The 23,067-nt window shown below is 41.5% G+C and overlaps 1 protein-coding gene across 1 annotated transcript in view; it reads left to right on the plus strand.

Annotated features, from left to right (window-relative positions):
* Positions 1-14,095, plus strand: part of ZC3H14 (zinc finger CCCH-type containing 14) — a 23,612-nt gene extending 9,517 nt beyond the window's left edge. The window contains exons 6-17 of the mRNA XM_009070095.1: positions 303-463; positions 1,553-1,653; positions 3,935-4,090; positions 5,530-5,604; positions 6,066-6,222; positions 7,244-7,486; positions 8,516-8,628; positions 9,489-9,609; positions 10,505-10,641; positions 11,647-11,741; positions 13,064-13,170; positions 13,816-14,095. Coding sequence (XP_009068343.1) covers positions 303-463; positions 1,553-1,653; positions 3,935-4,090; positions 5,530-5,604; positions 6,066-6,222; positions 7,244-7,486; positions 8,516-8,628; positions 9,489-9,609; positions 10,505-10,641; positions 11,647-11,741; positions 13,064-13,170; positions 13,816-13,822 — 1,473 coding nt within the window. The 3' untranslated portion in view covers positions 13,823-14,095. The remainder of the gene's footprint in view (positions 1-302; positions 464-1,552; positions 1,654-3,934; positions 4,091-5,529; positions 5,605-6,065; positions 6,223-7,243; positions 7,487-8,515; positions 8,629-9,488; positions 9,610-10,504; positions 10,642-11,646; positions 11,742-13,063; positions 13,171-13,815) is intronic.
* Positions 14,096-23,067: the final 8,972 nt, after the last annotated feature.

Raw genomic sequence — 23,067 nt, forward strand, 5'->3', positions numbered from 1 at the left:
AGGTGTATCTTGAATGGCAGTGTGAATTTCTTTGGAAAACCCTGCTTTTCTGTAATTTTGGATCCTTTGTACTTGCGCGTTTTTTCTTCTCTTTTTCTAAACGTAATTCGCAGTTAGATTTTCAGTGAGATGTTTTGGAGCAGATGTGTGATGTTCTTGTGTCTGCAGACAGCACAGTCCTGCCTCTGCGGGAGGGGAATCTCGTCATCTCCTGGCCGTGGGTGGAACTGCAGTGTGTCCTTTGCCTGAGTGACTCGTGTGTTGTGCTAAGCGAACTGTTCAGGCTGCTCTGTTTGCTGCAGGAGGAAAGCTCCAGGAAGAGGAGGTTGCCTGTTGTAAGTTCGGTAGTCAAAGTGAAGAAGTTCTGTAATGATGGGGAAGATGAGGAGGAAGAGGAAGACTACGGATCCCGAACAGGAAGCATCTCCAGCAGTGTGTCTGTTCCTGCAAAGCCAGAAAGAAGGTACTTAAGATCTCAGTCATTCTCCGTGGTTTCAAGAATTCATTTAATGAATGAAAACTTTGAAAGCAGAACTGGGGGAAAACCGTTTGCACTTTTGAAAATTGGCAGACAAAATTCAGTAGTCATTTAAATATTTTTATACCATTTTTTCACAACTCTGGGCAAGATGCCTGCTGATGCCACCCTTTTGCCTCTGATCTTGTAACCCGTTTTTATTGTTGCACAAAAGCTTTAATGGAATGTGGAATTTTACAAGACAAGTTTACTGGCAAAAGAACAATGTTGGCATGCTTCAGACCAGGTGTTTAATGTGGCAAAATAATTTTTCTGGAGTTTTAATTGCTTTGTTTTTTGTTTCAGAAATACTTTTCAAACCATTTATCACTTGTTCTTTAAGGTAATTTTAACTTTTCAAACAGACTTGAGAGGTTTTTCCTCTTTTTCTGCTACTTAATTCTGTCTGAATGTCAAGTGTCAGTCAGAGTACATCAGTCATTTGTATCTGATTTTCATCAATAGAGGAAGAACATTGGAACTAGAGAAGAGATGGTTCTACTGACCTACAGTGCCAGTTTGTGTAACATTTGGTTTAAGCTAATACACTACTGAATTTATCTTCAGCATCAGAGCACATTTCTCTGATTTCAACTTCCTTATTGTTGATGTTAAAGACAAGTAGAAAGCTTTTACTTTTACAGCTGACATGTTTTTGATAGAGTCAGTTTTCAGCTGGATCCTACTGCCCTGGACAGCTGCATAATTCTTTGTGCCACACAGATGTAGCAGCAGATAGGTGAGGGGCAGAGGTGGGAGGAAATAGATGGCAGAGTGTGCCTTTCACATGCAGCATGGTTTTACAGCAGCTTAAGCTGAGATGTGAAGTCACACTTCTGCGCTTCCATTTTTGAGAGCATTTTGTGGATCCCCATCCACTCAGGGAATAGATTACAAATTTGGATGAAGTGATTTTAAATGCTGATTTCTGTTGGTATTATGTCTAACTGTGTTAATCTGTTGAAATATGTCTTTAGCATGGATACAGCTGCTGTGCAATTCATGTACAATTAATTATTTTTTTATCCCCTCTAGGCCTTCATTGCCACCTTCAAAACAGGCCAATAAGAATTTGATACTGAAAGCAATCTCTGAAGCACAGGAATCAGTTACAAAAACAACCAATTATTCCTCCGGTAATTAACATTATTTTTGTTTGTGCTAAGCTATAATATTTCCAAGCTCTGTGGTATAAATCCAAGCTAAAGACAGTGCTTAGAGATAAGACAGAATGCTAAATAGTGCATGTTAGTGATACAGGTGAGGGATTTACCCTGTCCTGTGAACATGACATTGATCTTCAGTGATGAATTACGGAAGCATAAACAAGAGAGGAAAGAGTTATTTAAAATACATTAATCAAGAGGTACAAAATGGAAGTGTCAGAGTATCCTGAGGCTGATGGTTACCAAGGGGGAAAGTAATCTGAATTAGGCAGCTTGTTTGAGCTATTTGCTTGATCTTTTTTTCCTTTCTGCACTCCCTTCCTTCTGAGAGGAGAGGAAAAAAAAACCAAACAGCAAAAAAATCAAAATGCACTGGATATAGGTAATGGAAGTGCAAAATAACGAGCAGCATAGTGATTGACATGTATCAGAGTATATTGTCCTGTAACAGCAAAGCTGCAGTTTCAGTTCAGTGATTTTAGGTATTGAGTTGCAGCTGACACAGCAGCTGAGCTGCTCTCTGTGTGTAGGCATTCAGTTATCCTGCTGAGGAGAGACTTCTGCTGAAGAAGGACTAATCCAGCTGTTGTCTCATGTTTTTCATTTCTTTGGGTGTCAGTAAATCTAGTGCTGTCAAGCATTGCACCAGGGAAGGAGCATTCACTAAACTACCTAAACCATGAGTTTTATACCATTTGGAGTAAGAGCTATGCACTATCTTTTGCCTGTTCTCTCTTAAATTCTGCAAACTAACTGTCAGAAACAGTACCTTGAGGTGATGCAGGAAACTCTTTCTGTGTACATAGGAATATGGCAGGAAATGGGGCATGGCAAGAAAATTCTAAATGGATTAGGAGCATTCACTAAACTACCTAAACCATGAGTTTTATACCATTTGGAGTAAGAGCTATGCACTATCTTTTGCCTGTTCTCTCTTAAATTCTGCAAACTAACTGTCAGAAACAGTACCTTGAGGTGATGCAGGAAACTCTTTCTGTGTACATAGGAATATGGCAGGAAATGGGGCATGGCAAGAAAATTCTAAATGGATTAAAACTATTGATTTATAATAGTGGTGATCTTGCAGTTTGACTTACCCACATGAGAATATTTCAGTGGAGAGACCAGAAAGCAGCACTTAGTCATTTAACACAGAGATGATGTGTGAATTTTATCTGAAGCATCATGCAGGTTCTTCCAGTTCAGAAGTAGTATTTCCTGTAATTTTTTAAGTATTTTGAATGGAATGTGGAAATAAGCTAATTTGGAACACGTAGGTAAAACAAAACGGGACATTGATAAGTAATGAATCCAGTACTGAGCAGTACCTTTCAGTTGTCTGTGTCAGAAGTTGAGTGCTGCTCTGATACTCAGCCAAGGGATATACAAGGTTTTCACAGCTGGTTCTGACAGTCTTAGCAGCAGCCAAGTACAGAAGTCAACCTGCTGTCCTGCTACCCCCAAACTCCATGCTACAGCTACCTGAAAGGTTGTAGTGAGGCGGGGGCTGATCTCTTTCCCAAGTAACAGGACAGGGGGAAATGGCCTCAGGTTGTGCCAGGGGAGGGTTAGATGGGACATTAGGAAAAAGTTCTTCATGGGAAGAGTGGTCAGGCAGTGGAACAGGCTGCCCTGGGAAGTGGTAGATGTGGCACTTAGGGACATGGTGCAGTGGTGAGCTGGGTCTGCAGTTGGACTCGGTGGTGTTAAGGATCTTTTCCAGCCTAAATGATTCTATGATTCACTGTCATTAAGTTCTGTATTCTGTTTGCAAGCACCTTAGCATGGCTGGCATCATATGGAGAGACACATTGATAATCAGTGATTGTTTATATGAAAGGTGGACTGAGAACCTAATTAAAAGAGAACCTAATTGGTATGTTAGCTAATATGGCAAAGATTCCAGAAGTAATTTCAAATCTGTTAGAAAGTACAAAATTAATTATATGTAGAAGCAGATGAGTGAAAACTTTGCTGGTGTCATTCTAATCCTTCTCATGTTGTTTTGTCTTACAAGTAGGTGTTCTGAGGTGCCACTCACAGGGTGCTCTGTGCTCATGCACGAATGTGTTTGCATACTAAGAATTTTACAGGTAGTTAAAGATGCTTTTTCTGGAGACAGATGCTTGGGATTTCTTGCGTGTGTGTTTGTAGGAATTTATTAGAGTTATTTTAGCACCATATGTAAAAATAGTACTGTTGTGTGATTGGGTAGTATGTAAATGATTTGCCATTGTTTCTTTATTTAAAGTTCCACAGAAACAAACTGTTCCAGTTGCACCAAGAACTCGAATTAGCCCAGAAGAGTCTCAGTTAGAAGTAATTCATGTGCAAAACAGACTGCCTGTTCTGAGTTCTCAGCTTGAAGTAGAAGAGCCAAAGGAGCAGACAGATGAAGGAATTCAAGGTCATCTGATAATATTCTTTAAAAATTTGTACCAGGGAATGTCATTTTACAGCAGCTGAGCAGAGAAAAGAAATGCTTTTAATTTTTAAGTCTGCATCAGAAGTTGAACTCCCTGAAAATGAAGCAGCTCTCTAAAGCATGGCTGTCAGATAGATACACACACAGATAACCTCAGGAATGAATCAGTAAGCAAAGGATGGTGTAGCGTTCTGGCACATCACTGTACAATAGTTTTGCAAAAGCATTTATGTTGGGATAACTTTCTCTTTGCTTATTTTCCTTAGTATCATGTAGGAGTGATTTTAGCACAAAGGTCATGTGTGAGTTAAGATACCCTACAGTATTTTTAATAATTGTGCAGCATATGAAGTATTAAAAGATTCTTTCCAGCACATGGTTTCCAACAAATGGTTCTTATGTTTTGTTTTTTAGTTTAAATATTGGAGTTCTGTATCTGCTTTTACAGGACAGCTCATACCAGGCTGTGCCAGCTTTGGTTTTTATTTCTGTTATGAAACCCCTGAAGGAAAATAGCATAACATTTTAAAGGCAATCAAAGTGTCTTCTCAGCATGGTTGTGTTACAAAGGAAGGTGTGTGTGTTTGTGTTAGTCACAAGGAATCATAGAAGTAAGGCCATGGAAAAAACATGTGTTAAGAAGTTAGTTTATTCTTGTTAATTGTTTAGGTATTTAGATTGTTGAGTAAAAGTTCATTTGAGTAAGATTTCTGTCACATCATCTCACAGTCATTGTTGAGGAATAGCAAACATTCGTCACTAAGAGAAAAAACATTTCTTCAGTCTCCTATTTCTCATACAGATGTATCTGGAATCTTTCTGCCAATATAAAATAGTTGAAATTATATCTGTAATATATGTAAGAATCAGCTTTATCAGCCTTTGAGTTAATGTATAGAAAATATTTGTGCTAAGAATTTTTGCTCTTTTGCTGTTGAAATGGAAATGGGAGCTTGCTTAGGAAGCCTGCAGAGAGCAAAAAGTTGTTCAGATCATAACTCAGCTGTAGAGCTGTGCTGTTCTGATTTGTTTCACCTCTTTTAAGACAACCATGAAGTAATCCCTTGCTGTTAGTTGCATTCCTCTGTGTGTGTTCTTGGAATACTCAGCTCCTCTGCAATGAGGAGAAGGAACTTGGCCCTCCTAAGCTGCTGTGCCCAAAGGTGTGAGCTGTGATTATGGAGAAGGGTAGCACCTTCCAGTATTTGGATTTTGCCATGTTACTGTTCGTGAAACAATTAGAAGGGAGTTCATAGCAATGAGAGTGGCTTTTGGGTTTTTGTTGTTAGAAGTGTGGAGGTTTTAGTCGTTGATTTTTATTTTTTTTTAATCCAAAGAATTAGAGAGTATGCCTCAGTTCTCTAATCTATAGTTTCCTGTTGACATGCAGTAAAATATGCTTCTAATTTCTGTTCTTTTAGGAGTTGAACAAAAGGAACTCTCTTCTCGGCTCCAGATGGATCCTACGATTGAAGATACCTTGCAAGTGACACAAGGTTAAGTCTTGTGATCTTTCATTTTCAAATCTAATATTGCTGGCCAGGGAATGTTAAGATATAACTTCCTTTTCCATGAATTATACTGATTTCTAGGATTTTCTAGTTTCTGCATCTCTAAGGAATGAAAGCATTACATCAGTAGGTGTTCAGAGCATGAGAGATTCTGGGGGTGTGTGCTCTGCCTTCGGTGCTGTTTCAGCACAGCCATTCCAGTAATAGAATTTCCTGGTCTGGCCTAATATTGCCTATGGCTCCTATTGATTCACCTCTGTGGAATTACCAAGGAAGTAAAAATACTTTCTGGAAGCTGTAAGAATTTAAAAGAAGTAAGGCTGTAAGAAAATAAAACAAAATTGGCTTATTTGCTATGCAGATTGATGTGTAAAATGTTCTGTAAGTTAGGACTACAGCTACAACCTTATTTTTCTGTTTTCTGTATAATTTTTCTCCCAATTCAGATTACTGTGATGCAGAATCTATGGTCCACTCGGATACTAGGTCGTTTATCCTGAAGAAGCCCAAGTTGTCTGAGGAGATAGCCCCACAGAATCAGCAGTTGGGAAGGAAGGGCACAGAGGCAGTGCGAGTACACTCGGGACGTCTAATACAGACACGGTAAAAACTCACTCCATTTGGGGCTGCTGTTAGTCAAAATGCTCTTTGTGGTTTAGGTGGAGTCATTCGGCCATAATTGTGCTTTGTCAGTCCAGTCAGGAGCTGTGAAATCATTAAAAATGGACTCACATTGAACAGCAGAGGAAAAAAAAGCAGGGGAAAAAACCCTCCCAGAAATCCTTCTAAATGAAAAGCAATCCTAGGGTCAACTGTCGCTTGAGCATGTCCTTGATTTGCAGGAAAGAAGGAACTGAACAGTACTGCTTTTTCATCATAGCTGTTCTGATTTCTGAAATCTGAGTTAAGTAATCGTTTTGCTCAAATTGCCTTTAGTTTTATATCAGTTTCACCCTGGAATTTCATTTCTTAAACAACTTCTAACACGGTATTGAGTATGGTCAATCCTGGACAATTATTTACAGCTCCTTATTGGGGAGTTTGACCAAGAGGAGTTTAAAGTTCATATAAGCTTCGGGCAAAGTTCCTAGTAACAAATAGTCTCTACCTGTTAAGAGTTAAAACCACTCAGAACAACGTGATGTACTTCATCAGTGTGGGCTGCTCTGTGTTTGAGAAACTGTTGATGCTTCCGTTCCATGAGAGGCTTTAAACATCCTGTGTTAATTAAAAATAAAACCAACTGTGAGCAAACAAACCCGAAAGGATAACCAGGAAATGTCACAGTTGAAAACCATGACTGCGCTACAGGAGAGTGGGAAATCTCCTTCCTTTATTTAACTGAGTTTTTAAGTGAGCTCTTGGATCTGTATATTGAGCAGAATGCAGCAGAGTGAACTGTAGCTGCCAAATTCTCTGCTGTTTGCTGGTGAGAGGAAGTGCCTCAGGGAGAGTAGAAGGCGAAGTGTTAACTGAAGTGCGTTATCAGTGGCATTAAAAGGTCTGTTACTGCTTGACTCCCCATAGATAAACTTGTGCCACTCTTAGTTACTAGCACAGCTCACATCCACTCAAACCTCTGGAGTCAGAAAAGCTAAATTTCCTACGTTTCTGTGTTTGCTAGAGACCAACTTGCACAGCCAGAGAAACCTGCTAGTCCCAAGTTCATCGTGACGCTGGACGGCGTGCCCAGTCCGCCAGGATACCTCTCTGATCAGGAAGAGGAAGATATGTGTGTAATGGAAGGATTAAAGCCTGTTGCCCAAAACATGTGTGCCAGCACAGGATTAAAAGGCCTTCAAGCACAGCAGATGCAAATTGTAACGAGGCAGCTAGACAACTGTGATGGTAATTATGCTACCAACAGGTTCTGACATTGGTGTGGTGGTTTGGTTGTGGCTAGAACTCTTGGGTATATCATTCTTAAGAAACCAAAGTATGGTGCTTGTTCTTCAAATTAGAACATTCTTTGGGTGAATGAAATGTGGTAGTTCAGTGGGACCATCTCCAGAAGCCCTTACCTTGATAAACTAAAGCAATATGGCACACAGGGAGTTCTCCACACAGCTCAGGATTTAAATTTAGGCTTTTTCTTTTGCAAACATGGTTTGTCTTCATTGCTAGAAATCTGCACTTCTGGTTGACCCATTATGATGGGCAGGAGATGTTACAATGAATGTTTTGCCATGCCTTGAACTTTTTTATAAAGATGTGAGATGGTGTCAATGTTTCTGTCTAGATTTGTGACATGAGGAGCCTGTTAAGCATAAGGTGTTGGTAGAACCCAGTGGCTAGAATCTTTGAAAGTAGAACTTAGTGCATGATTTTACTTGAAGGTTTCTATATTCTGTTTCTAGATTTCTCTTGAAATTGTTGAAATTTCTGTGGGAAATTGCTTGCTGAAGCACATGTTTGGAGTTTTCAGAATGCTGACACAGTGATGAAAAACAGAGGCTGCAGTTCTGTCATAGGCCTGTTGAACACTTGTCTGAAGGCCATGCTTGGATTCATGGGTTTTTACTTAGCTTTCTTACGACAATAAAGATCTTTATTTTTCCATAGTGGCAGTGTATCCAGATTTTCTGAACTAAATAAAGAACAGGATTTGATGCAGTTCTGAGAACCCTTATATTTCACGGGTCCAGCTGTAAATGTGTAATGCAATTGTAAGTGAACCACAGTGAGAGGTCTGTTAAGCCCATGTCCTTTCAGTCCCCCTGAGAGGCTGCAGAAGTCCTACACGTGTCAGGCAGTCTTACAGAAGGGAGCAATGTTGTATATCCATTGGCACATTTTTACTAGTGCAGTGGAACAGACATTGTAGTACTTCCTTTCCAATCCATGCTTTTACAAATGCAGTCTCTTTCATACTCCTGACTGAAACTGTTTGGCACAGGAGTGCATTGCCATGTAGTCCTCTCTCTCTTAAGGATTCCCCTGTGAGGAGCAGGGATGTGGCTGAGGTTCACACAGAACCAGATCTGTGTGGAAGTGATCAGTACAAGCAGTGTGGGTGTACAGCAGGATGGCATTGTTTGGCTTTGGTGCATTGAAAGGAGAACACATAAATGAAGCTGAGGACAGAATGAAGCTGGAGCAAGTGTGTCACTCGTGAGATCAGAGAGGGAGGTCTGGTAGTCCTGGAAAGCTTTGAAAAACCAAAGGTTTAGGCAGATCTGGGAAAATCAGACAGCAGGGATTGTCTGAATGTGCAGAATTTTTACAGGTAATGTCAAATAGGAGACCCATAACAGTAGTGAAGTATGGAATGTTTCAGCTTGGAATTTCTTAAAATACTTTTTGGATTGGAGTCTGTTTTCAGGTAACTGAAGTGTCTGAGCAAATTACATGGAAGTGGCTCATTTCCAGTAAGTGCCCCCATACTAATACAGCTGATTAGTGTAAAAATTGATTTTTAACTTTTCTCTCTTGGAATAGTTTTCTAAAGCAAAGAATACGTTGGAGAAAGGAAGCACAGCTGTAATGAGCACATGGCTCAGCAGAACAGTCATGACTCAGGTTCAGTTAGAAGGGGCATTGTCTTGTCTGATCAAGTCTGACTCAGTTTGGATTTGTGAAGAAAATGAATTTATTTTGCTTGCAAACAGTGCAAATTTGACCTTTTTTCATCAAAAGGCGGCTGTCAGTCCAATATTATGACTTCTTTCACTTGGTAGTTTTGGAAATTTTCTTCAGATAATATGATTCTGGTACAGAAACTCTTACTGTAATGACTTTTTTTGGATTAAGACAGAGAATAGGAAATACTGTGAATTTTGACTATGCTGTATAGTGTCCACCAAATTGCATATAGACTCATAAAGGTTCCAGCTTGAGGATTTTTTTTTCTATTTTTCCTGCCATCCTAGTGGACATGGAAGAGTTAAATATGCTGCAAAAACAGGAGAAGGTGCTGGAGCGCTGCAAGTACTGGCCGGCCTGTAAAAACGGAGACGAGTGTGTGTACCATCACCCCACCCTGCCTTGCAAGTGAGTAGTGTGAAGCTCATCCCCTCACTTGCTGTTTCGAGTGCTACAAATTTCCATTCTGTCCGTTAGTTCCAAGGCAGTGCAAGTTTTTCAGGGTGGGATCAGAGCTAGGTCGTCACACTGTAGTTGTTTGTTTTCTGCCCATCTCTCTCCCACGTGTCAGCATACAGCAATGGCAGCTGCACTCATGCACAGGAAACCTGCAGTTCAGGGTGCAGGCTGGTGTTTCTGGGCTGCTCAGAGAAACAGGAATTAGTGTCTTTAAAGAGCAGCCCCAGTTGTGCCAGCTGACACAGTGTGTTAGAGGGTGCCATGACACAGTAGTGATTGGGTTTGTGCATCTGAAAGCAAAGGCAAACTCTGGAATGTGCTCTGTGCCTTTGACTTCCTCCCACATCAGCAACAGTCTAGAAGAAGTTTCTGCTTTGAGAGAACTGTTAGCAGACTAGGTAACTTTATTTACTCAGACATTTGAATTTTCTTTTCAAATCTGATGTAACTTAATTCAATGTAACACTCTCTTCAGTGAGTGAACTGTTACTTGGGAATTTTTGCCCCTCTCTGGGAGGGTCTGATTCTCAGTGTCTTTGCTGCTCTGTGCCACATGCTAAGAATAACATGTCTTAGCTTGCCACAAGTTGCTTAGGACCAAACTCCAGTGAGAGTGAGGTACTTCAGTTATTTGCTGCATGTGGAGTGTCCATGGGGAAGCTGAGTACAGGTGTGCTGGTGCACAGCTCATCCCCTACCCCTGTACTCCACTTGGGAAGGAGCTGACACCTGCCCCAGCCCTGCTGCAGTTCTGCTGTTCTGTGCATTCTGCCTTTCGTGTGCAACAGATGTTTGGGGATTTTGCTCCAAGTATCAGCTTACAACTCAATTTCTTTTCCCTCAGAGTTTTTCCTAACTGCAAATTTGCTGATAAGTGCTTGTTCATCCATCCAAACTGTAAATACGATGCCAAGTGCACTAAGCCAGACTGTCCTTACACTCACGCCAGTCGACGAACTCCCCACCCAGCTCCTAAACCAGGTGAGCACGTCTTGCTTTCTGAGCTGCAAAGCAAAGTGCTGAAGGGAAAACAGTATTTGTGGAAACAGAAACTGACAGTAGTGAAAAAATAATTTTTTGCTCGATTTGACCTAATTTTCTTTCAATTCTCAATGCTAGCTGAAGAGTAATAATCCAGTGTTACTGCAAAACCTGTTACCAAAACCATTCCCAAACGCTCTTACGTGAGAGTCTGTATGAAGTCTGCAAGGCCAAAGTGGTGACTTGCACAAGTCATCCCTTCTGAAGGGACTAAGTAGCACGTCAGTTTACTGAAATTTGTTTCTTAGACATGTTTGTACCAAGGGCTTGTGACACAAGCTGAGAACAGGCTCCTGTCTTTGAGCATTCTTTCCTTAACACCACTGTAGGAGTTGATGCAATTACGAGATGACTCCAGGGATGAAGTTACCTGGTGAAGGCAATAGGTGTTTGGACCATGGGTGGGTACTGATGAGCCTTTGCACTGTGCCAAGGTGGAGAGCCTTCACCTCAGCGAGTCATGGTCTTTTGGAAGTGGTTTTTCCTGTAGTCACAGTGTGGTGCAGTTTTGTGACTCTGCCAGAAGGCTGAGTACAGTGTGCTTGTTTCCTGTGCCATTTCCAGCAGCTCCTCTGTATTCCTGGAAAGTGCAGTGCCTCTGCTTTTCAGTCTGGTCAGCTGAAACTTTAACAGGCTTGCTGCTAAATGTAGCATATGAGTCTCTCTGCCTACCAGGATCTCTGCATAATTTGTTGGAAGCTTTGCCTTGACTGTGGTATCTTTTCTGTCCTGAAGTGGTGAAGAGCTGAGTTAAATGATAGTCTTGTTCTACTCCAGGATGAGATCCACTTATTGCATTGGAATGTCCCTATTTCTAGGAGAACTTCGGTGTATTATGAAATGTCATTTCTTGCAGGATTGATGTAGTTAAGGTTGTGTGGAGCTCTTTTAAAAGGCAATTTATTCTGATCCAGGCTCACTACTTCTTCTTTTTGTTTCTAGTAGCACCATTGCCCACACTGTCTATATCTTCCAGTAGTCCACTCTGCAAGTTTTTTCCTGCTTGTAAGAAAATGGAATGTCCATTTTACCATCCAAAAGTAAGATTTATCTCTGTTCTGGTTTGGCCGGGGTAGAGTTAACTTTCCTCACAGTGGCTAGTATGGGGCTGTGTTTAGGATTTGTGCAGAACACAGGGTTGATAATGCAGAGATGTTTTTGTTGTTGCTGAGCAGAGCTCACACAGAGCCAAGGCCTTTGCTGCTTTCCGTACTGCCACACTGGCAAGGAAGTTGGGGTTGCATGGGAGATTGGGAGGAGACACAGCTGGGACAGGTGACCCAAACTGACCAAAGGGATATTCCACACCATAGGACATCATGTTCAGTGTATAAGGTGGGAGGAAGGAGAAAGGGTGGGATATTTGGAGTGATGGTGTTTGTCTGCCCAAGTCACTGTTCTGTGTGCTGGGGCCCTGCTCTCCCTGGGATGGCTGAACAGCTCCTGTCTGTGGGAAGTAGTGAATGAATTCCATGTTTTGCTTTCTTGTGTGCAGTTTTTGTTTTCCCAATTAAACTGTTGTTCAACCCATGAGTTGAAAATATGCTACTTTAGGTTAGGAAATGTCACTAGCATTTCACACTTTTTGCTTTTCACATTTTACATTTCATTTAGGAACAGAATGTGCAAAAGCAATGACTTAAAGAATTTGGAAAATTATATTTTTAAGTAACCTTTCTACCAGATGCTGTGGGGAGCTTCAAACAGGCCACAGCACTTGCCAAACATGTGCCCAGCCAGGATCCTGGGGCAGAGGAGGAGGAGATCTTGTAGCCTGTATGGAAGGAATATGTCTCAAGACTCTTGATTGTTCCTTCAGATGTGCTGCAATATACAAGAACTGTAACTAGTGCCCAGTTACCCTAAAGCATATTAACATAATTTCTGTAGGTCAAGAGCCTGTAACTTGGATCCCTCTATTCTATAGACTTGTGTCCCTGCATCTTCTTACACCTGGCAGTTAGTGCTTTTTCAAGCCCTAACAATGCTGAAATGCTCAAGTGTCCCCAGCACTCTGTGCCCAGGTGTTATTAGCCCAGTGCTCTGGCTTTGCTTCCTCCTCAGATCCTGCTGTGTCCTGCTCCCAGCTTGTACTCACAGATCAATTCAAACTGAACTCTGTAAACCCTGGAAAGCAAAGGAACTTTCACGTGTCTGCAGTGGTAGTTCTGGAGCATCATATTCATAATTGATGGTTTTTAGGAAGGATTTTCTTGTGGTAGGGTTGAACTGATTGCACTGGTGGCTGTAGCTGTTGCTCAGGTAGTTGTCAGATGTGTCACACAAAGTAATTCACTGTGGGTTGTTCAGGAGCTGAGCCACCCAAAGTGGAGTAACCTCTTCTGAAATGCTCTGTTTGCAGCATTGTAGGTTTAATACCCAGTGTACAAGGCCAGACTGCACTTTCTACCATCCCACTGTTGCTGTACCTCCACGCCATGCCTTGAAATGGACTCGAACTCAGACCAGGTGAGGCACTAAACCTAGCCAAGGAAAATAGAAAGTTTGTTGTGACTCCTGTCACTACTGTAGTTTTATACTGTGACTCCAGTCACTACTGTAGTTTTACTCGCAGGAGTAATGTGTGTGATGAACAACAAAGATTGTGTGAAGAAAGATACCTCTTACAGGCAGCTTTCTTTGAAAGAACTCTGTACTGTTTGGTTTTAGTACAAACATTCACCAGTGTGGTGCAACCCTGATAAACAGCTGGGATAGGGCAGGCACTGGAATCCTGACCTGGACATGTTGTGTTTCCTCAGTTTTATTTGAATAATGCTGGAAATCCAACATCAGCTCTTCTTCACTGTTGTTTTATCTTGTGCCCTAGCTATCTTTTCCACAAAAAGGGTTAGGTTCTTTCTTTGGGTGTTCCTGGCAGAGCAGGTCCTTCCTGTCATCTGTCCATGATTTCATAAACCAGTAGAAAACTTTCCAAAGCTGCAGCTATTGGCCTGTCCTAAAGATCATCAAATTACATGAGCTTTCACTCAAAACTAATCTCATCTGCAAAGGTCTTAACCATTGCAGGAGTAGGGGACAGAGCAATTCTCAAATCATCTTTAAGAGGGGTAGGATTGTTACTTACAGGAATTGTTTTCTCTTCCCCTTCAGTGAATGAACATGATATGACCTGGAACTGAGCTTTGCCTCCTCTGGACAGCAGCAGAAGGGAAGATTAAGCACCAGAGCACAGGATGTTAGACAAGATTCATGCATTTGGGACTTTGAATATACATTGTTTTCATAAAACAAGGGTGATTGCATACTTGAAATGTCTCTAATTTTCCAAGTTTGTAAGTTTGGGCAATTTTACATTTTTTTTACACTGTAAGAAGAAAATGTCTGTGTAAGAAAAGGTTTACTTTAAATTCCATTAAAAACGTTCAAAGCACATTTTGTGTCCTGCCTGGGCAGTGTTCCTGGCTTAAGGTCAGGTGTGGTGAGTAGTGTGGCAGCAGAAGGGCTAAGGGGGATTATTCCTCATGTGTTTGGATCGTACTGAAGTGTTTTTTGTCCAAGTGTTTGGTGCAATGCACAGAACTTGAGCTGCTACCCCAGCTCCCAGGGACAGAAAGCTCCACCCCAGCACAGGGAGAAGGCAAATGCTTTGTCTTGGGGCATTGTTTCAGCACAGTTGTCACACTGCTCCTGTGCTCTCAAATGGGGAAAAACAGAGCCAAGGGAGACAAACCATTTCATAAGCAGAACAATTAACGCATCGTTGATCTGATGCTCCATTATAAAGTCCTGTGGAATGCCACAGCACCTGAAAAAAAATCAGTGCTCTCAGCTGTCTCCATTTTTACCAGGAAGAGAGAGTAACTCTCCCAGTCTCACTCTGCAGAATGCCTGTCTCCTACTGGGCACACTGCTTTTCTCCTTCAGAAAAGTTCCTGTTTCTCCTACTGGGCACACTGTGCTTTTCTCCTTCAGAAAAGTTCCTGTGACTTACATGGCAAAAAAATTCCTCCACAGCATTGTCCATAACCATGTCTAAGTGTTATTACAATAATGAAAAGTATTGAGCAGTAACATAAATGCAGTTTTTTATTAAATCTTTCGTATCTTTTGGGGAACTACATTTTCACAAAAATATACAAAAGAATTTCTTTTTACAAATATTTACATTCAATATCAGAAAACAATGTTAGCTACATCTTTTAAACTGAAATTTGACAAATATAGTCTTGAATTCTGAAACTTAACACTCAGGAAAGTCTTTTTTATTTTGTATTTTTTAAATAAAGTACTCAAAGTTCATATTCAAATTTAAAAAAATCTTAATAATGCAAAAATCTGACATTTATATATATATTTATATATACTTTAAATAAACATACAACATTGTCACAGGAGTTAGATGTTCATGGTGGAAACCAAAATGGAATACACTTAAACCCATGATCCTTATTACAGTAATACATGACCAGACCTTTGGACTAGTTTAAAATACCATTTTTTTTCTTTTTTTTTGTTTCTGTTAAAGCAAGAGGGATTATCTGACACACTCCATAATGAAACAACAAATCTCAACAGACAACTGGATTTTAAGCTTTAAGAACTACAGTAAAATACTTTCCTAAGGTGACCTGACAGGGGAGTGGAGGAGGAGGGTGTGCTCTGGTGTCCAGGGCACAGCTGGAATGGGTTTCCAGATGAGAGACTGCAAATGACATTATTTTTTCTACAGAATTCCCCAGTGCCTTCATTAGCTTAGTCCCTTGCAGAAATAGCTGCCACCGTGGGGCTGTTTGCCATGCTGTGAGGTGAGGAGACAAGGAGAGAAGGGCAGCAGAGCAGCATCACCTCCACTGCTGCATCCCAACTGCTGTGCTGGGTGACAGTGCTAAGCATGGAAAAATCCCAAACTGCTGCTTTCTGCTAAAGAACAGTGAGCAAACCGAGCCACAAAGCTCAATGTGTGCTTTAAGGGAATGGTTCCAATGCATTTACTTAGCTCTGTAATTTTAAGGGACTGTGGTCTAGCGTGTGTCCTTAGTGAAGTTTTGCAGTAAAAAGCATTGACTTCACAAATCAGTACTGCAGCTTTTCCATTACTTAACATAATGTTGTGTACCCATAACTGAACTAAAAAGCAGAAATTTAGCTTATAATTGCCAGATATTGCTCTAAAAAACCCAAACCAAATAAGCTATTTCGCACCTGAAACCACAACACCATGGGAACTAGTAGCAAGAAAAGGAAAAAGGACCAGAAATGTGTGAAGTACTAACAGCACCAACGTTTCACAAAAACCGGTTTTACTTCATGCAATTTGTGTCTGTGTTCATGCCAGGAGTTTATTTACCAGATTCCCAAGGAATACAATGTAGAGCGCGTTCTGAGTGTGACTGGTAGTACCACTTAGAGCTCAATAGCATGGACAGATCTCTCCCTCCTCCCCAGTCACAGGAATCTGCAACTAAGTTCATAGAAAATTCATTTTCAGCAACATAATGTTTGGTATTGGCTTTGTATTACAGATCACTACAGTAACAGCAAAGCTGTGGTTAAAGTTGGCCAATCTCTCTCAGCCACCACATTGGATAAAACATTTCTTTGGTGGCTGGGAGGGGAGCTGGGGTAAGGGCTCCTGTGGGAAGAAGAAAGAGCAGTAATAGCCAAAGCTAATGAATGAATAATTGGAGGATATTATAGGAACATTTTCTCTGTTTTCCCCAAAGGTTTATAGTCCTGCAGTGGACTGAAACTAAAATATCCCTTGACTACAGCCCTTTTTCAGACCCCACCAATGCAACACTTGTTTCAATAATCCACAGTTCACCCTAAGCCCTTGTATCTCACCTCAGCCCTGCCGAGAGCAGCTCGAAGGCAGCACCAGCCCTATGAAGGCTGCAGCATCATGCACATGGGGCACTGGCACTTGTCCCCACCAAAACTGATCAACACAACTGATGTTCATCCTCTAGCTCAAAACACCTGTTCCATGGGGGCTGCTGAGTAGTAGTATAGTGGATACAAGCCACTGTCTGATGAATGCAGCACAGTGTGAATCACACACACCTTTACACCACTGCAACAAACATGGCAGTAACTGAGGGGATAGCTTTAAAAAACAAAAAGCACAGGAGGTTTGTTGGGTTTGGTTTGGTTTTTGTTTGTTTTTTTCAATAAGCTCTCACATGACATCTGTGCCTGAACTGAGGCAGATAGATACCTACTGCTAAGGGCAAAATCACTTTGTAGGGGTTTGGAGTTATCCCACAAACAGCAACAAACTTAGGAAACACATATTTTGGCTTATGGAAGAGAAATCCAAACACACCAAGCGATAGGAACATCCTGCCTCAAGTCCCAGGCTCTACTGCCCTCCAGCACATGGAGAAGGATCAGTCCAGCACAGATTTTGTGTTTCTTACAAAGAGTTGCTACAGGTGAAAGTCCATTTCACTTCCCTAAACAGCACCTGAAAGGAGTTTGGGTTGCTTTTTACATAAAGCTTTCCTCAACTCAATTATTTATTTTGTAATGGTTCACTACGGGATAAAACCAAGAACTTTACTGATTTGTTTCTACTCAGATGTATTCATAGGCCTACATTCCATTCACCTGACCTCCTGGAGGCCCATGGCAAGGAACACCAAAGGAAAATTCAACTCATGTACAATCTGAATTGCTCTCTGCAGACACTGCCACACCTCGAGTCAAAAGTAACAGAGCCCAAGTTTTAACGTGTCATCTCACATGTTGTGAACGTCTGGGAACAGAACCAAGAACTGGTGAATAATGTTTCAATAGCAAAGAAACGAGGCAGTAACTTTCACAGCTTGGTTATGAAGGGTTTTCTGAAGCACAGTATTTCTTTGGTTTAATATCTCTTGTTTAAAGAACATATTTCAGAAGAGGCCTATTAAAACAAGCCACCTTTGGTTTAGGTGGGAAGCTGAGTAGGATTTTCAAATACATCCTTAAACTCTTTTGCCTGAGCTCTCAATACTACAGAGCATTTCTGTCTTTGCAGTACTTTCTTTGTTCCAACCTGCATTAGCTGCTGCTCCTCAGCACTGGACAGGTGTCCCAAGGTATGGGAGTGCAGACAGCAATGAATGGAGTGGCTGCATTGTCCCAAAAACAGAGCAACCAAAGTTGCCTGCAGCCTTTCCTTGATCCCCCTGCTGCTCTCCAGTCCTTATACCTCCCAAGCAGCCTCTGAGTATTTCCCATTTGAGACAAGCACTTTGTTACTCACCACCACCCATGTCAGTTCTTTGGTCTTGCCTTTGCCTATTTCTGAGTGCTCCTCCCTCTGGTTTTCTTTCTTTCACCTTTTCTCCATGTTTATGTTTATTGGTTTCCTGTTACTGTTTCCTCCACCCTATGTTCTGTAATTCCAAAAAGAAGCAGAAATTATAAGGATTATTGAAATTACAAGGATTGCCTATTGTCACCATGCTCAGACCTCACACTTTTTGTTGTTGTTTTGGTTTAGGTGGAGTGGGTGGTGGTGAGACACATTCCACGCTTTATTTTTTTGCCTCTTTCTTACCAAAGAAGTAGTGAATTGCTTGGATTGCTGGTTTCATAGTCAACAAAAAAACAGATAAAGGTTATGACTGGTACACTGTTAGTAAACTGAGACAGGGATGATTAGCAGTTCTAGCATCAAGTAGACTGGAGAAAACCCACCTAGTACTTCTTAGTTACAAATGATTTTGGCAAGGAAACCTATTGTGGATTTTATGCATATTAAACTCATAAAACTATTCTTTTCTTTAAATCTAAAGTGAAATATGCAGAGTTCAAGTCTGAAGTCAAAGCTAATTGAGAGCAGAAGCTGAAGACAACGAAATAAATGGGCTTGGTCTAACCACCCCACAGTGACTGGTACAAAGAATGCAGAGCAGGTTTGGCAAGCACATGGATCCATCCATATAAGCAAAAAATCACATGGTGCTAAAAACTTCAGGAAAACAGAGCAGACTGCAAGGTAGCACATAAAACCTGATGAGAACATAAAAACATGCAAATCCAATACAGCTAGGGATGTTTACATCACTGATGTGGCAACTTCTTTTGTGATTTACTTCCCTTTCTGTAGAGTCTACAGGTTGCTCCACTTTGTCCAAAGCACTGACAAGACAACATCTGTCTATAGCTTATGACAACAGCATAGAAAATAAATCTTTAAGGCTTGTCACATCTATGACACTGATAATGACATAGCCTTGCCCATTTAAGAACTGTATTTGAAGCCAAGATCTTTTGCTTGTCACACTACTGCACCATGCACAACAAATCCAACACAGGCCCCCAGTGTACAGGTCTGGAGGGAAACCCACACATGTGGAGCCTCCAGCCCTGCTGGTGCAGCCCAGAGAGCAGGGGAGGTGCTGCTCAGGATGGTGCTGCTCAGGGAGGTGCTCAGGGCTGGCTGCAGAAGGGGGCTGTGTGTCTTGGCAAACTTGCAAGTCAAACAGCAGGTTGAGGTGGTTTAGGCAGCAGCTGAGAGAAGTGGATCACAGTTTTAAGCTAAGCCACTCCTGAATGCTATCAAACAGTGCTGCTCTTGGGTACTGAAGTCCTTTATTTTGGTCTGTTTCTAGACAGAGGAGCTAACTCACCTGCCATGTGCCTTTCTGGTGCTGCAATGTCAGCTCAGCATCAACCTGACTTGTATGAGTTCATTTATGCTGCAACGAATCTTGCTAATACTGAAACCCTGATACAGAGCAAAGTCAGAAGGTGCTCTGAATGTTTGCTTTCCCCCAGCTGTCAGCAAGAGACAAAGTAGCCTTACTTTTGCAAAATGCTTTCTCTATCTACACTTTTACACAATCTCTTTCTTTCCTTGTCAAGATCAGAAAGTCATATATGACAAGTGCCTCCTTGAGAATAAAAAAAAAAAAAAGGAAAAGATTTCAAGTCTAAATGATTGAACGCATTTGGCTAATTTTCTCTCCCTGACCTAACACTCAACTGTGTTCCCACACTATGGCAATTTTTGGTTCTAAATCTGCCTATTTTTATTCTTGCTTGCTCCTAGGAGCTGGATTTTCCTTTTTCACATTCTCTTTTTTCTAAGTGCACTCAGACAGCTTGCCAGGGCACATTTATTTTTTTTAAAGTGCAATGTCATTTTCTTTTTGTTGAATCAGTTCTCTAGTGAATTTCTTTCCTTATCAAATATATGGCTGACTAAATATCCCAAATAGGTATGTTTGCTGCTAACCAAAAAGACAAGCCACAGTACAAAATCATCCACCATGAGTGTTTAAATTATAGAAAGAACTTTCTCCTCCCCTTCCCTGGAGCTGCAGAACCACAGAAGAGGCTTCTCCAGCTTCAGGCAGAGCCCTCCTGCCCACGGTTCTCTTCCAAATGAAAGGCTGTCACTGGCCCCTCCACATTCCAGACTCTTCCCTGACCTGTCCTGTGGGGTTCTGTCATCCTCTGACATTTCTGCAGAGCAACCAGCCTCGAGCTCCCACTGCCTGCTGGAACAGGCAGTCTGTTCACACACACACACACGCTTCCAGCATGGGTGGCAACAATTAGCAAGTTACTACAGTAGCATTTAATGTAAACAGCAAATGAGGCACAGTAGCAAGCACCATCAGGAACAAAATGACCAACGGGACCCCAGAGCTGCCGACTCTGACCATGCTAACAGCTAGCACAGAATTACAGCTTGTCCTACAAAATGTGCTAAGGAAAAACCTGCAACTGAGGCTCTACTCACTCCTCTCCTCGCCATTTATGACTGCTCCCAGCTGGCTGACCCCTTGATACCTGGCAAACCACTGAGCAGTTGTCCAGGGAAAACAGTAGCTACCAATCCTGGCTGCAATGGGAGGAGCAACACTGGTAGTTTTGTTATTAAAGAGCTCCTCAGCTTCCAGCTCCCATCCCAGCCCTTTACAGTAGTGGTGAGGTTTGGAAGAGAGTGTAGAAGCAGGGAGATTGGGAAGCTCAGCCTCCTGCACTGCAGCTATCAGCCTTGCACCTCCCAGGGCAGTCCTGGTCCTTCACCTCTGGCATGGCCTTTGGGATTCCTCAGGGCAAAAGCACCAATGGACAAATTATCAGTGGAGAGGCACAGCATTAATGAAGGGGGTGGGGGAGGGAGAGGAAGAGAACAGGACCAGTGACAGGGATCCAAGGAACAAACCCTCTTGATCCACATACCTCTTTCATTGGGTGAAGGGCTAGAGAAGCCATCACTGAGCCCAGGATTTTGAAGGGAAAACTCAGAGACAGAAAAATCTAGACTTTGATGTAGCAGCCTGAGTAAGACAGACTATGAGGGAGCTCTTAACAGTCATCCATCTTGATCCAATGAAAGGCAACTTTAAAACAGAGGCAGGACAAATCATACTGCAAGTCAAAAAGTCCTGCACAGATGTGTCTAGTAAGGGAAAGAATCACAGCCATAGCACAGCACACTGCAGCTGATTTCTCCGCAGAGACTAATTTTCCTATAAAACAAGGCTATGAGGTAGACCACACCTAACCTCAATTCTCATCTGCAATTCCTAAAGTCAAAACCTTTACCAGCAGTATCTCCCTGTACACTCACAGCCACATACACAGTGTTTGCTCCTGCAGAATAGCAGCTGCATGACTGGCAAGACTTTCAAAGGAACCATCATGCTGAGACCTGATAATAGTTTACTTCATCAACTTCTTTGAAATAAACATTTGTTATAGCTCAGTATATAAAATGTATGAGCTCAGACGGTTTGGTATAGCTTTGTATAGCACATAACAGGCCTTTCTGGACCTGGCAGAGCACAGAACTTTGGCTCAGTAACTTTTCTCCCCCTTCTCTCCCTCCTGCAAATGCTCCCATTCCCTCTGTGATCACCATGCATGCAAGATGCTTACAGGAAGAAATGATGTTTTTTTCTTTTTCACTTTTATCTGGCATAAGAAAATGCAAGAGATGAATAATGTCAAAGCCTACTGACTGCCCTAAATCAGTGTCAGAGTCAAAGCTTACACAGAGAAAGAGCTTTACATCCACAGCAGAAAGCCATGATGAGAGCAGCACTGATAATTAGTGACTTCTGTTCCCTTCTGTGTTGTATGAAAATTAACTGTCTGTAATGCATCTCTGTGACATGATTTAGACAAACAGCTGATGAAATCTTCCTCACTTGTCCCCAAAACACAGCTTTGTTCAGGTTTTCATTACCACTGAAATGTCTTTCCAACTCAGAGTCTGAGTTATGTTGCAGGATAGAATAAATGCCAGAGGTGACAGCAGGTCCATTTGAGGAAGCATATGATTAGACATTTGTTACAATCAGGAGAGAAATCTGAGTAGAGACCTCCCCCAGCTAGTCCTAACTCTGTTAAAAAGTTCAAATGTACAAAATATAATGCTTGGAAAGTTTATATTCTCTCTGAACCCCCCCTATGATGCTGAGAAAATAAAATCAATTCATATTGCTATGAAATTCTGTTCTTGCCACTGGTGACATCCCAAGCTTTATCAATGACGAAGACTACAAAATCCTCACCCTACTCCTCATTTCCAGCATAGAGGCTAACAGCCCAGTCAAGTAACACAGCAATGACCTCTCTTCCACTGAGAATACTTTTATTCACAAGGCAAAAATTGGAGTTAGACTTTTAGGTAGTGGGCAAGGCACTCGCAAAGTGAGCAAATCTATTTTTGCTCACAGAACTAATTTAATGTTTAAGTGCAACAAAAACACTAAATTAGCCATGAAGATCATGCATACCCAACAGCTTTCACCAGACATGACTGTGACCCAGGCCTCTACATACAGAAATATTTCAGTGCTAAGGAATCAGTTCTATTATTTTCTGCTTCACCAGATGATGTTTTCTTTTGACTAGTCATAGAAATATAATTTCCATTATAACAATTAGACATTTATTAAAATACTATATATTTCAGAGTTTATATATGGTCTCTTTCAGTAATAAAATATGGAATACTCTCTTTATCTATGCTATTTAGACCTCAAAACTTAAGGGAAAAACATTCATGCTGAAAATAGATCAATGTACAGCACTAGGTCAGAAACAGCATCTCTTGATCAAAACCCCAGGAACTTGCTGTGAAACTGTACATTGATTATCAATTCACTTTTCCTTTTATCCACATATTTCATTTTCAACATCTGGCAGTGAGTGGAATACAAACCCAGATTATGTGATACTGAAGCACATCTAGCAGCCTCAGTGTATTTGTGACAGTCCATCCTCCTGACAGACTCTAGGTACTTGTCTTTCAGAGACAGATGGCTCTGTGTCTTGGGTCAGCACCATTTCTCATGCATGCAGGGCACAGCAGAACGTCGCATTGCAATCCTGGGTGTTTCATGCCTGGTACTTCATGCAGCATCCTCTTTGCAAGTCTCCATGTCTCTC

This window comes from Acanthisitta chloris, unplaced genomic scaffold, assembly GCF_000695815.1.
Source record: "Acanthisitta chloris isolate BGI_N310 unplaced genomic scaffold, ASM69581v1 scaffold11192, whole genome shotgun sequence".
Lineage (NCBI taxonomy): Eukaryota > Metazoa > Chordata > Aves > Passeriformes > Acanthisittidae > Acanthisitta > Acanthisitta chloris.